Source organism: Pseudochaenichthys georgianus, unplaced genomic scaffold (assembly GCF_902827115.2).
Source record: "Pseudochaenichthys georgianus unplaced genomic scaffold, fPseGeo1.2 scaffold_2104_arrow_ctg1, whole genome shotgun sequence".
Classification (NCBI taxonomy): domain Eukaryota; kingdom Metazoa; phylum Chordata; class Actinopteri; order Perciformes; family Channichthyidae; genus Pseudochaenichthys; species Pseudochaenichthys georgianus.
Genome location: NW_027262786.1, coordinates 96 through 13,260, shown reverse-complemented (window position 1 = coordinate 13,260; position 13,165 = coordinate 96). Strand labels below are relative to the sequence as shown.

At 46.2% G+C, this 13,165-nt stretch overlaps 1 protein-coding gene across 1 annotated transcript; it reads right to left on the bottom strand.

The window, feature by feature from the left end:
- Positions 1–2,577: 2,577 nt before the first annotated feature.
- Positions 2,578–6,844, bottom strand: LOC117441884 (uncharacterized; the record flags this gene model as incomplete). The annotated part of the gene is made up of 5 exons (XM_034077902.2): positions 2,578–2,985; positions 3,327–3,403; positions 3,776–4,271; positions 4,761–4,801; positions 4,891–6,844. Coding segments are annotated over 5 exons (2,976 nt in total), but the record flags the coding sequence as incomplete, so codon positions are not given.
- Between the last annotated feature and the right edge of the window lie 6,321 nt (positions 6,845–13,165).

Sequence of the window (13,165 nt, the reverse complement as noted above, 5' to 3'; positions counted from 1 at the left end):
TAGTGCAGCCTTCTGCTGAGTTAGAGAGACAGGAAGTGGGCTGCAGGCTGACATGCTAAACTAACAATAATGCTTTATTTATTATATCTGTCTATCTAGCATAAAATCCCAATAAACTGCTAGCAACTGCAACACACTAGTGCTAGCTAATGTTTTGCAAACTATTAAAAGTGAGGCTATGACAGTAGACCTAACGTTAGTCTAGTAGCCTCACTTCTAATATTTTTGCTAAACATTTGCTAGATACATGTTGGCTAGCTAATGAGCTTCACATATCAACCTGAAAAACTGCGAGGCTCGACTCGCAGGTCTGTGTCTGCGTTCTTCGCACCTGCCTGTAATCTGAGAAGGTCCCGCCTCTATGGCTGGCTCCCGCCCGGAAAATCTTCAGTGTTGATTGACACTTCAGTAATAGCCTATCAGATAGCGCTGTGGGCGGGACATTGCTCGTGTACAGAGAGTGGTGACTGCAGACAGAGAAACGGCCGCATCAGAGCCAAAGTGTTATCGGCAATTTTATAAAAAAAAGGCCGATACCGATAATCGGTCAAATGATGAATATCGGCCCCGATAATCGGTCGACCCCTAATGCCTACGTTACCTTTTTGAGTCTTCAGTCCCTTAAAATCCAAACGGAGACGAGAGACATGTCCTGTCTTTGTGTCGGAAGTCTTCAGAGCTGCAGGTGGAGGTGCTGAGGTGTTTCAACGGCACGTCTACAGCAATCTGAGGAGTGTTTGTTCAGCTCACGCCCTCAGCTAATAAATCTCAGAGTGCATTGGGAGCAGACAGGAGAGAGAGATAAGGGTGGTTTGTCCCAGAGCCATATAATAGAATATGGCTATATGGCTCTGGTTTGTCCCATTCACTGTTACATACTGATATATTTAATGTAATACATATTCATATACAAAAGTGCATTTTGCATGGTAGGTCCCCTTTAAATATCTGCCACAACATAAGTAACCGGATCACGTAGCCTACAGTCCGCGGCTCTGAGTGCAGACGCTGATGTGTCCCGTTATCATTCATATCACATAATGCATCACATATTTCCTTATCCGAGTCTTGAGCTCAGTGTCACATACATACCTTTAATTCATGAAGCATGATCTCCACGTCTGTGATTGGTCAAAGATCGGGTTTGGTCGGGTTAAGACAACTCAAAGATATCCAGGATCTGTTGAACTTCAAGAAAGAACCGGTTGGGAACCATTGTTTTAAATTAATAATAATACTTATAACGCTTTTCTAAAAACTCAAAAACAAAGAAAATACGTAAAGAGACAAATGTCTTTTTCGAACGTTTCTTTCAGTTATTTTTAAAATACAACACTCGTCTTTTCTGATATTTTCAAAGTACTATAGTATTACTTTTTCTTTCGTAAACCAAACAGTTTATTTCTCATATTTTCGTTTTTCTCCCAAAACACAAGTATATCGATTTTTTCTCATATTTCCGACAAACCAAAGCGTAGGTTGTTGAAAATATGATGAAGCAAAAGCCAATATTTATTTAGCGGGTGGACCAACACTGGAAAAGGTCACGGTTCAGTTTGTTGAGGATACAAACAGACGAACTGAAAACACATTTCAGTCCAACAAATATCCGTGCTGAAATTATAACTATTTTCTTAAGCAACAAGGAGACGACACCACAAACTTTTAATCATTTATTTAACCGCATAGAAAAATCCAGCACAGACAACAACAGCCTTTTGTTCGGTACGTCAGTGCCTCTGAAACTGAAGAAAGACAGACGATAAAAAGCAGCAAACGTAAGGCACTAAATCTCTACTGAGTGTTTAGAGTTTATCATGAGAAAGAAAAATAAACCCAAAAACAAGACGAATACACAAATGGAAACCCGGATCGACGAGACGAACGGACGATTAAAACAACATTTAAAGAAAGTCCGCAGAGCTTGTATTTGTCCGACTCTTCTAACCCGAGTCCTGAGGGATTTGACGAGGCCTTTTAAAGCTTCTCTTTGCTTTCAGCAGAAGTGCAACGCTAAGCTTGGTTTATGCTTTAGCGGAATTATTGTTTAAAGTTGTACGAGGCACTATAACAGATAGATCAGCCGTTTGTAGAAAGATACAGCTGTGGAGCTATAACAAAAAGAGGGTTAGCTTAGCACAAATACTGGGAACAGCTAGCCTGACAAGAAAAGGAGAATAACCAGAGTACTGTCGTCCGATTGGCTGAAAACTAGTAACCTCTATCCAAGCCCCGCCCCCTGTGGGAGGAGCTAAACGGAACATAGTCAAAGCCCGCCTCCGCCACGCATCATTACCTAGCTTAGCTTTGCACAAAGACTGGAAACAGTTGGATACACAGAAAAAAAAATATTTAAAAAATAAGAATGTCCAGTGTCCTGTCCTCTGATAGGCTGAGAACTAGTATCCTGTACTCTGGTTGGCTGAGAACCAGTATCTTCTCTCCCGGCCACGCATCCTTATCTAACTTAGCTTAGCACAAAGACTTGAAACAGGTGGAAACAGCTAGCATGGCTCTGAAAAGACGGGGGGAAAAGAAAAAGAATGTCCAGTGTCCTGTCCTCTGATTGGCTGAGGACTATTCTTGGCCCCGCCCTATGTGGGAGGAGTTAAACTGAACATAGTCAAACCCCGCCCCCCCAACGCCTCCTTGTCTCCGTCGTTGCCCCCCCCTCCCTGAGTCATGGCCCCCCCTTCCTCTCCCCCCTCTCCAACTTCTCCCTCGCCCCCTGTGGTTTAAGGTCTGGGGTTTAAATCCCACCTCCCCCCATTGGTCCTCGGTGCTGCAGCCAACCGACAGAGACTCCGCCATGGCAACGGTCGTCAGGCGTCCGCCGGAACCCACGACTCCATAGGGCCACTTCCTGTTGCCGTGGTAACTGCGGGGCGCGTTGACGTTGTCCCCGGTGACCGTCGTCTTGGAGATGTCGAAGTGCGACGGAGAGCCGGGGTTTCTGGAGCCGTCGGGGTTCGAGAGCAACTTCATCTGAGAGGAGGATTACAATGTTTTAAATACTAGCAAAACAAATATAACTACTACGAGACATTATTTTACTATTAGAACACATCTTTTATACTTTGACTACTAAGACTGTTACTACTACAACAACTACTACAACTACTACTACAACTGTCCATAGTAATCTTCCTGTCACTATAAAGGGATGGAACAACTAAAACAAACGTAAAACAACAAATATTATTAATACTAGTGAAATGTTACAATTTGAACAAATCATACTAAAACTACGACAACAAATTATTAGGCCTCAAAGAAGAGTCACTGGTACGTGTGTTTCCCAATGGTAAATACAACAGAGTACTCACGATAGGGTTGTTGTTGAGGGGGGGGTCCACCAGCAGCACGGCTCGCTGCAGACTGTCTCCACGGTCCTTCTTATGGCCTGATGGGAAACATTAAAAGACTAGACGTTAGCATCAAAAGAATAACAGTTTGAAGACTACATTACCCAGAAACCCTTTGTGCTGTTGCTTAATAATTAGCACCAAACATTAAGGGATTCTCAACATTGTTTTTAGATTTATAAACTGAACATTTACTCAAGTACGTGAGCAACACTCCTGTATGTGTCGTCGAATGCCAAGAACAGAATAATATAATATCCTTTAAGTAGAATTCTACTTTGTATACTTGAGTACATTTAGCTGATAGTACTTTTGCTTCAGTAACATTTTGAAGTTGTAATAGAGTATGTTGAGAGTGCAGTAATAGTACTTTTACTTCAGTAAGGATGCGAGTACCACCTCAAACGTACCATATCCAGAAACCACCACTTGTATGTTGGGGTTAGCATTAGCCACGTTAGCAGCAGCCGGACCCTCCAGAGGAGCAGGGACTCGGCACGGACCCTGGCCCTGGATTTTGTCTCCGTTTGTGGGTTGACGCTGCTCTGGGACCCCCTGGAGCTCCTCCGATGGGGGGGTCTGGTGAGAGGAGGGGGGGTACGGAGGGTAGGGTTGGGGGTAACCCTGACCCCGATATGATGCATTCTGGGGGGGATAAGCGTGCGTGAAGCTGGGGTTTCTGGGTAGGGGAACCTGGTGTTGTTGCCATTGTTGGTGTTGGGGAGGGGGGATGGAGGCTGGGGAGGGAGGAAAGGGAGGCTGAAGAGGGTAGGTTTCCTGGGGTCTGGAGGGGGGGAACTGGGGGGGAGGAGAGGGGGAGGGGGAGGGAGGTTTGGGGTTCAGCTGGTAGGTTTGTTGAAGGGGGAGGAGGTATAAGTAGGGGGGGCACAGGGGGTGGGAGTAGGCCTGCAGAGAGAGAGAGAGAGAGAGAGAGAGAGAGAGAGAGAGAGAGAGAGGAGGGGTCAGTCTGTGTTCAGTACCCACATCTCTAAAAACGGGGCTACAACGGAGCTGATCCAGATTTGCGTCCAATATGACGTCATTACTAAAATGTGGGCGGGCTTTACCCCCGCGGGCCAATCAGAAACGTTGCTGTCAGAAACAATGAGAAGACGTAATATGGTCGGTGTTCACATTAGCATCGCTAACACTCGGAGCTAACCTGTACTGGAGAGCATGGGTGGGTTTTTTTTTTTTTTAAGCTACTGACCCAGAATCAGCACTTTTCTAACAGGGCTGAAATAGAGGGATATGAGGCATGGCTGAAATGCATGATCTGTTGTCAGACATGTTTTCATATATATCCGAGGCCCATAATATATGCCTTAAACTTGTGTAATCGGAGACCTTCGATATCGACGCTGTTGGAGTGACATGTTTATTCCGTTGACTCACCTTGATGCCCAAGTTGAAGAAAAACTTCAGGATGTTGACATCTGCGGAAAAGAATTATCAGAAACGATCTTTAACGCGTCGGAGCCGGTGTGAAAGAAGTTTGTTTTACACAACACACACATCTGCTCACCTTTAGGAAGATCCTCCCCCGTTCTGCTGGAGGAGAGGGGGGGAGTCGGAGCCGGATCTCCCGTCTCCCCCTCGGGGAAGCCGGGGTACAGAGGGTCCTCATAGATATGGGAGTACTGGAAGGGGTGAGGCGGGAGAGAGGAGTCTGGGTGAGACTGGGAGGGAGGGGGAGGAAGATGAGGGTGAGGAGGGGGAGTTTGAGAAGAGGGGTGAGAGACAATATGAGAGGGAGACTGAGGAGGTAAAGAGTGAAGCTGGGGGTGAGGAAAGGGAGTTTGGGAGATAGGGAGAGAAGCTTGTGGGTGAGAAAAGGGAGCAAGAGGAGAGTCTGAATGAGGCTGGAAGTACTGGGAGGGGTGAGGAAGATGTGGGTGAGGGGAGGGAGAGTGAGTTTGGGAGAGAGGGAGAGAAGGTTGTGGGTGAGAGTCTAAGTGAGACTGGAAGTAATGGGAGGGGTGAGGAGGGGGAGAGGGGTGAGACTGGGAGGGAAGGAGAGAAGGTTGAGGGTGAGAAAAGTGGTGAGACTCTGAGTGAGACTGGGAGTAATGGGAGGGGGGAGGAAAGGAGTGAGGAGAGGGAGACGGAGAGTGAGTTTGAGAGGGGGGGAGAGAAGGGTGAGAGTCTGGGTGAGACTGGGAGTAATGGGAGGGGGGAGGAGGGTGAGAGATAGTATGAGAAAGAGACTCTGGGTGAAACTGGGTGAGGGAGAGAGAAGGTGCAGACTGGGAGTAATGGGAGGGGTGAGGAAAGGGGTGAGGAGAGGGAGAAGGAGAGTGCGTTTGGGTGGGAGGGTGAGAAATATTTGGGTGAGAAAAAGGAGCAAGAGGAGAGGGGTGAGAGTCAGAGTGAGACTGGGAGTAATAAGAGGGGGGAGGGAGGGGGAGAAAGAGAGTCTGGGTGAGACTGAGGAGGAAAAGAGTGAAGCTGGGGGTGAGGAAAAGGGTGAGGAAGGTGAGAGGGATGGGGTGGATTCTGGGAGGTAGAGAGAGAGGGGTGAGGATGGGTGAGAGAGGAAGAGACAGGAAGTGGGGTGTGGGAGATAATGGGAGGGAGAGAGGACAGGGACTGGGAGAGATCAGACTGGGAGCTGGGGAGATACTGGAGGGTGTGGGGGAGAGAAGTCTGGGTTTCTGGGAGAGAAGTTTGGGTTTGGGGGAGATACTGGAGGGTTTGGGGGAAGGAAGAAGTCTGGGTTCGGGGGAGAGAAGTCTGGGTTTGGGAGAGATACTGGAGGGTTTGGGGGAAGGAAGAAGTCTGGGTTTGGGGGAGAGAAGTCTGAGGTTGGGGGAGAGAAGTCTGAGTTTGGGGGAGAGAAGTCTGGTTTTGGGGGAGAGAAGAAGTCTGGGTTTGGGGGAGAGAAGTCTGGGTTTGGGGGAGAGAAGAAGTCTGTGGTTGGGGGAGAGAAGTCTGGGTTTGGGGGAGAGAAGTCTGGGTTTGGGGGAGAGAAGAAGTCTGGGTTTGGGGGAGAGAAGAAGTCTGGGTTTGGGGGAGAGAAGAAGTCTGGGTTTGGGGAAGAGACGAAGTCTGGGTTTGGGGGAGAGACGAAGTCTGGGTTTGGGGGAGAGACGAAGTCTGGGTTTGGGGGAGAGAAGTCTGGGGGAGAGAAGTCTGGGTTTGGGGGAGAGAAGTCTGGGTTTGGGGGAGAGAAGTCTGGGTTTGGGGGAGAGAAGTCTGGGTTTGGGGGAGAGAAGTCTGGGGGAGAGAAGTCTGAGTTTGGGGGAGAGAAGTCTGGATCTGGGGGAGAGAAGTCTGGGTCTGGGGGAGAGAAGTCTGAGTTTGGGGGAGAGAAGTCTGAGTTTGGGGGAGAGAAGTCTGAGTTCGGGGGAGAGAAGAAGTCTGGGTTCGGGGGAGAGAAGAAGTCTGGGTTCGGGGGAGAGAAGAAGTCTGGGTTCGGGGGAGAGAAGTCTGGGTTCGGGGGAGAGAAGTCTGGGTTCGGGGGAGGATCTGTGATGCGTTCAGGAGCCCTCCGAGATTTGGAAGAGAATCTGAAAAGAGAAAACATGAAAGATCTATTGGAATACGTTCGGAGCAAAGAGGAGATGAAGTCTCATCAAAGAGAGGCGACACTAAGACTCTGAGACGGACCAATCAATGACTAGCTCTACTTTTGGTACTTTAACTATATTTTCATGATAATACTTTTCTACTTTTACAACAAGTTCTGAGTACTTCTACTTTTACTCAAGCACAAGATCTGAGTACTTCTACTTTTACTAAAGTACAAGATCTGAGTACTTCTACTTTTACTCAAGCACAAGATCTGAGTACTTCTACTTTTACTAAAGTACAAGATCTGAGTACTTCTACTTTTACTCAAGTACAAGTTCTGAGTACTTCTACTTTGACTCAAGTACAAGTTCTGAGTACTTCTACTTTTACTCAAGCACAAGATCTGAGTACTTCTACTTTTACTCAAGTACAAGATCTGAGTACTTCTACTTTTACTCAAGTACAAGTTCTGAGTACTTCTATTTTGACTCAAGCACAAGATCTGAGTACTTCTACTTTTACTCAAGCACAAGATCTGAGTACTTATACTTTTACTCAAGTACAAGATCTGAGTACTTTTACTCAAGCACAAGATCTGAGTACTTCTATTTTGACTCAAGTACAAGTTCTGAGTACTTCTACTTTTACTCAAGCACAAGATCTGAGTACTTCTACTTTTACTCAAGTACAAGACCTGAGTACTTCTATTTTGACTCAAGTACAAGATCTGAGTACTTCTATTTTTACTCAAGTACAAGAGCTGAGTACTTCTACTTTTACTCAAGTACAAGTTCTGAGTACTTCTACTTTTACTCAAGTACAAGTTCTGAGTACTTCTACTTTTACTCAAGCACAAGATCTGAGTACTTCTACTTTTACTCAAGCACAAGATCTGAGTACTTCTACTTTTACTCAAGCACAAGATCTGAGTACTTCTATTTTGACTCAAGTACAAGTTCTGAGTACTTCTACTTTTACTCAAGCACAAGATCTGAGTACTTCTACTTTTACTCAAGTACAAGATCTGAGTACTTCTACTTTTACTCAAGTACAAGTTCTGAGTACTTCTACTTTTACTCAAGTACAAGTTCTGAGTACTTCTATTTTGACTCAAGCACAAGATCTGAGTACTTCTACTTTTACTCAAGTACAAGATCTGAGTACTTCTACTTTTACTCAAGCACAAGATCTGAGTACTTCTATTTTGACTCAAGTACAAGTTCTGAGTACTTCTACTTTTACTCAAGCACAAGATCTGAGTACTTCTACTTTTACTCAAGCACAAGATCTGAGTACTTCTATTTTGACTCAAGTACAAGTTCTGAGTACTTCTACTTTTACTCAAGCACAAGATCTGAGTACTTCTACTTTTACTCAAGTACAAGATCTGAGTACTTCTACTTTTACTCAAGTACAAGTTCTGAGTACTTCTACTTTTACTCAAGCACAAGATCTGAGTACTTCTACTTTTACTCAAGCACAAGATCTGAGTACTTCTACTTTTACTCAAGCACAAGATCTGAGTACTTCTACTTTTACTCAAGAACAAGTTCTGAGTACTTCTATTTTGACTCAAGTACAAGATCTGAGTACTTCTACTTTTACACAAGTACAAGACCTGAGTACTTCTATTTTGACTCAAGTACAAGATCTGAGTACTTCTATTTTTACTCAAGTACAAGAGCTGAGTACTTCTACTTTTACTCAAGTACAAGTTCTGAGTACTTCTACTTTTACTCAAGCACAAGATCTGAGTACTTCTACTTTTACTCAAGTACAAGACCTGAGTACTTCTACTTTCACTCAAGAACAAGTTCTGAGTACTTCTATTTTGACTCAAGAACAAGTTCTGAGTACTTCTATTTTGACTCAAGAACAAGTTCTGAGTACTTCTACTTTTACTCAAGCACAAGTTCTGAGTACTTCTACTTTTACTCAAGTACAAGATCTGAGTACTTTTACTCAAGTAGTAGGAGAAGACGACGGCCTTCACGTGGCCTCCTCTGTGAGTAGGAAAATCCAGGAAACATCCGTCATCAACGTATCCGAGCCCCCGCCACGAGAGCTGTCCGCGACGTCGCTCCCGTCAGTGACTGCACCGCCATCGATGCGGGGGACGACACTGATGCCCTGCTACCGTACGCCCCCAAGGAGCCTTCCACCTTCTTCTCGGCACGCTGGACCACCTCCACCGACCCGGACCCGGACTTCGCCATCTGCCGCAGTAACGACCCGAAACCGGAGAGACGCGCCCTGGACAGGTTTCCCCGCTCACATCACCGACCGGCCATCACTACAATTCCAGCACGGGTGCAACCGGTACCAGGGAGACCGGTCAAAGGACGGAACTTTCGAAAGGCCAACCGGGAGTCGTTTGTTGAGGAGACGGCAAGTCAACGCGGCCTACGTAGCCTACTGCGGGGTCCTCCTGGGTGCGGCAAAGAAGACCATTCCGCGTGGCTATAACAGGAACTACATCGAGGAGTGCAGCCGTCTGCGTGACCACCGGAGGGCTAGCTCCAGAGAAGAGGTGGCCGTGACTGCAGCAGCACTGCTCCAGAGGCCGGACGTCACCCGCAGGACCAGATGGACAGAAGTCGTCGAATCAATCGACTTCGCCCACTCTAGTCGTAAGGCGTGGCAGACAATCAACCAGCTCACAGGCAGAAATACAACGCCCCCCAGGTGCCCAGTCACAGCCGATGCCATCGCATCTCAGCCCATGAAGAACGGCCGCTTCCCGGACAAAGACTTCGCCCGACTGACATCGCGTGAGGTGTCTTCCATCTTGGGAGCGGACAGTGGCGATTCCAACCTCTCAGGAGACTTTACAGCAGAGGAACTCAGTGAGGCTCAAGCCAGGCAAATCTCCGGGCCGCGACAACATCCACCCGGAGTGCGTCACCCCCCAGAGCACCACAACATCTGGCTGGCTCTGTGCTTTCTTCTCGTCGTGCTACCGGAGGACAAAGCTCCCAAAGACCTGGCACCGCGCTCTGCCGAAGCCAAATAAACCTGGGGTCGGTTCTCTCGCCGATGCTGTTCAACATATATGTACAAGACCGAGCTGACACATCATCCGGAAAGTACGGCGATGCAGACGATCTAGCCATCGTGCTGAGACGACCAACATGGAAGGCGATGGAAGATGGCCTTAACGACTGGCACATCCTGCATAACACGACAACGACAGCAGCGCCTCCAAGTAGGCTCAAGTCCCGCCTCCCCTTCAACAAGGCAGCACAAGAGATGCTCAACTCCACCTCTGAGGACCTCTCCAGAGATGCATGGTTGGCGGCTGCTTGGAGGCAGGAGTGGGAGCTAGCCGGGCCCTCCCGCATCCATCGCTACACCTGGGACCCAGGAGATGGCGCCATAGCAGGAGACGAGCTACCACGCCGGCAATGGACCACACTAAACCTACGAACTGGGGCCGGTCGCTTCAAACATAAATGAAGAAGTGGGGCCTGGCAGGCAGTGCGGTGACCCTGAACAGACTGCCGAACACATAATCACCACCTGCCCTTTATATAGACTAGGGGTGCCAGCGAATATTCGTTACAGTCTCCGTAATCGAATATTATTTTTAAAAATCGATTATTATTCGCCAGGGCTGCCGAATAATCGATTTTGATCATGGTCAGTTTCTGGCAACCCTAATATAGACCAGCCTCTGGAACCAGCCTCTGAAGCCAGCCTCTGGAACCAGCCTCTGAAGCCAGCCTCTGGAACCAGCCTCTGAAGCTAGCCTCTGAAGCCAGCCTCTGAAGCCAGCCTCTGGAACCAGCCTCTGAAGCCAGCCTCTGAAGCCAGCCTCTGAAGCCAGCCTCTGAAGCCAGCCTCTGAAGCCAGCCTCTGAAGCCAGCCTCTGAAGCCAGCCTCTGAAGCCAGCCTCTGGAACCAGCCTCTGAAGCCAGCCTCTGGAACCAGCCTCTGAAGCCAGCCTCTGAAGCCAGCCTCTGAAGCCAGCCTCTGGAACCAGCCTCTGAAGCCAGCCTCTGGAACCAGCCTCTGAAGCCAGCCTCTGAAGCCAGCCTCTGAAGCCAGCCTCTGAAGCCAGCCTCTGGAACCAGCCTCTGGAACCAGCCTCTGAAGCCAGCCTCTGAAGCCAGCCTCTGGAACCAGCCTCTGAAGCCAGCCTCTGAAGCCAGCCTCTGGAACCAGCCTCTGAAGCCAGCCTCTGGAACCAGCCTCTGAAGCCAGCCTCTGAAGCCAGCCTCTGGAACCAGCCTCTGGAACCAGCCTCTGAAGCCAGCCTCTGAAGCCAGCCTCTGGAACCAGCCTCTGAAGCCAGCCTCTGGAACCAGCCTCTGAAGCCAGCCTCTGAAGCCAGCCTCTGAAGCCAGCCTCTGGAACCAGCCTCTGAAGCCAGCCTCTGGAACCAGCCTCTGAAGCCAGCCTCTGAAGCCAGCCTCTGAAGCCAGCCTCTGAAGCCAGCCTCTGAAGCCAGCCTCTGGAACCAGCCTCTGGAACCAGCCTCTGAAGCCAGCCTCTGAAGCCAGCCTCTGGAACCAGCCTCTGAAGCCAGCCTCTGGAACCAGCCTCTGGAACCAGCCTCTGAAGCCAGCCTCTGAAGCCAGCCTCTGAAGCCAGCCTCTGAAGCCAGCCTCTGAAGCCAGCCTCTGAAGCCAGCCTCTTCGACTTAGGACTCGAGATGCGGGCATGGCTACACGACACCGAGTTGGACCTCTGACGTTACACGAAAGAAGAAGTACAAGATCTGAGTACTTCTCCCACCTCTGATTATTTGTATGTTGTGTACTAGATTATATACACACAGATTATACTTATGGTATTGTATGTGATTACTAAACACTTCTACTTTTTAGACAAGTTGACATGTCCGCACCTAAATGCTGCACAACAATAAGAATTGAAATAAATATATTAAAAAAAGAGACTGAGATAATTAACCTTCAATAAGAATAAACATTAATATTATTTAAAGAGTTCACTGGACAGTTTTTTAAATATTAAATATTGCATTGGTGTGTTAAATATAAGATTGAGAGTATTTTTACACATTTATGTACAATTTACTTTCTATAACAAATATTTTAAAAGTAAAAAATGTTAAAGGCATGTTTACACTAAATTCTGATGGTTTAGTTTTTACTGAATGCATCATTTTGACCATACAATATCTGAGTACTTTTACTACAATATCTGAGTACTTCTACTTTCACTACAATATCTGAGTACTTCTACTTTCACTACAATATCTGAGTACTTCTACTTTCACTACAATATCCGAGTACTTCTACTTTCACTACAATATCTGAGTACTTCTACTTTCACTACAATATCCGAGTACTTCTACTTTTACTACAATATCTGAGTACTTCTACTTTCACTACAATATCTGAGTACTTTTACTACAATATCTGAGTACTTCTACTTTCACTACAATATCTGAGTACTTCTACTTTCACTACAATATCTGAGTACTTCCACTTTTACTACAATATCTGAGTACTTCTACTTTCACTACAATATCTGAGTACTTCTACTTTTACTACAATATCTGAGTACTTCTACTTTCACTACAATATCTGAGTACTTCTACTTTCACTACAATATCTGAGTACTTCTACTTTCACTACAATATCTGAGTACTTCTACTTTTATTACAATATCTGAGTACTTCTACTTTCACTACAATATCTGAGTACTTGTACTTTTACTACAATATCCGAGTACTTCTACTTTCACTACAATATCTGAGTACTTCTACTTTTACTACAATATCTGAGTACTTTTACTACAATATCTAAGTACTTCTACTTTCACTACAATATCTGAGTACTTCTACTTTTACTACAATATCTGAGTACTTCTACTTTCACTACAATATCTGAGTACTTTTACTACAATATCTGAGTACTTCTACTTTTACTACAATATCTGAGTACTTCTACTTTCACTACAATATCTGAATACTTTTACTACAATATCTGAGTACTTCTACTTTCACTACAATATCTGAGTACTTCTACTTTTACTACAATATCTGAGTACTTGTACTTTTACTAAAATATCTGAGTACTTGTACTTTCACTACAATATCTGAGTACTTCTACTTTCACTACAATATCTGAGTACTTCTACTTTCACTACAATATCTGAGTACTTCTACTTTCACTACTATATATGAGTACTTCTACTTTCACTACAATATCTGAGTACTTCTACTTTTACTACAATATCTGAGTACTTCTACTTTCACTACAATATCTGAGTACTTCTACTTTCACTACTATATCTGAGTACTTCTACTTTCACTACAA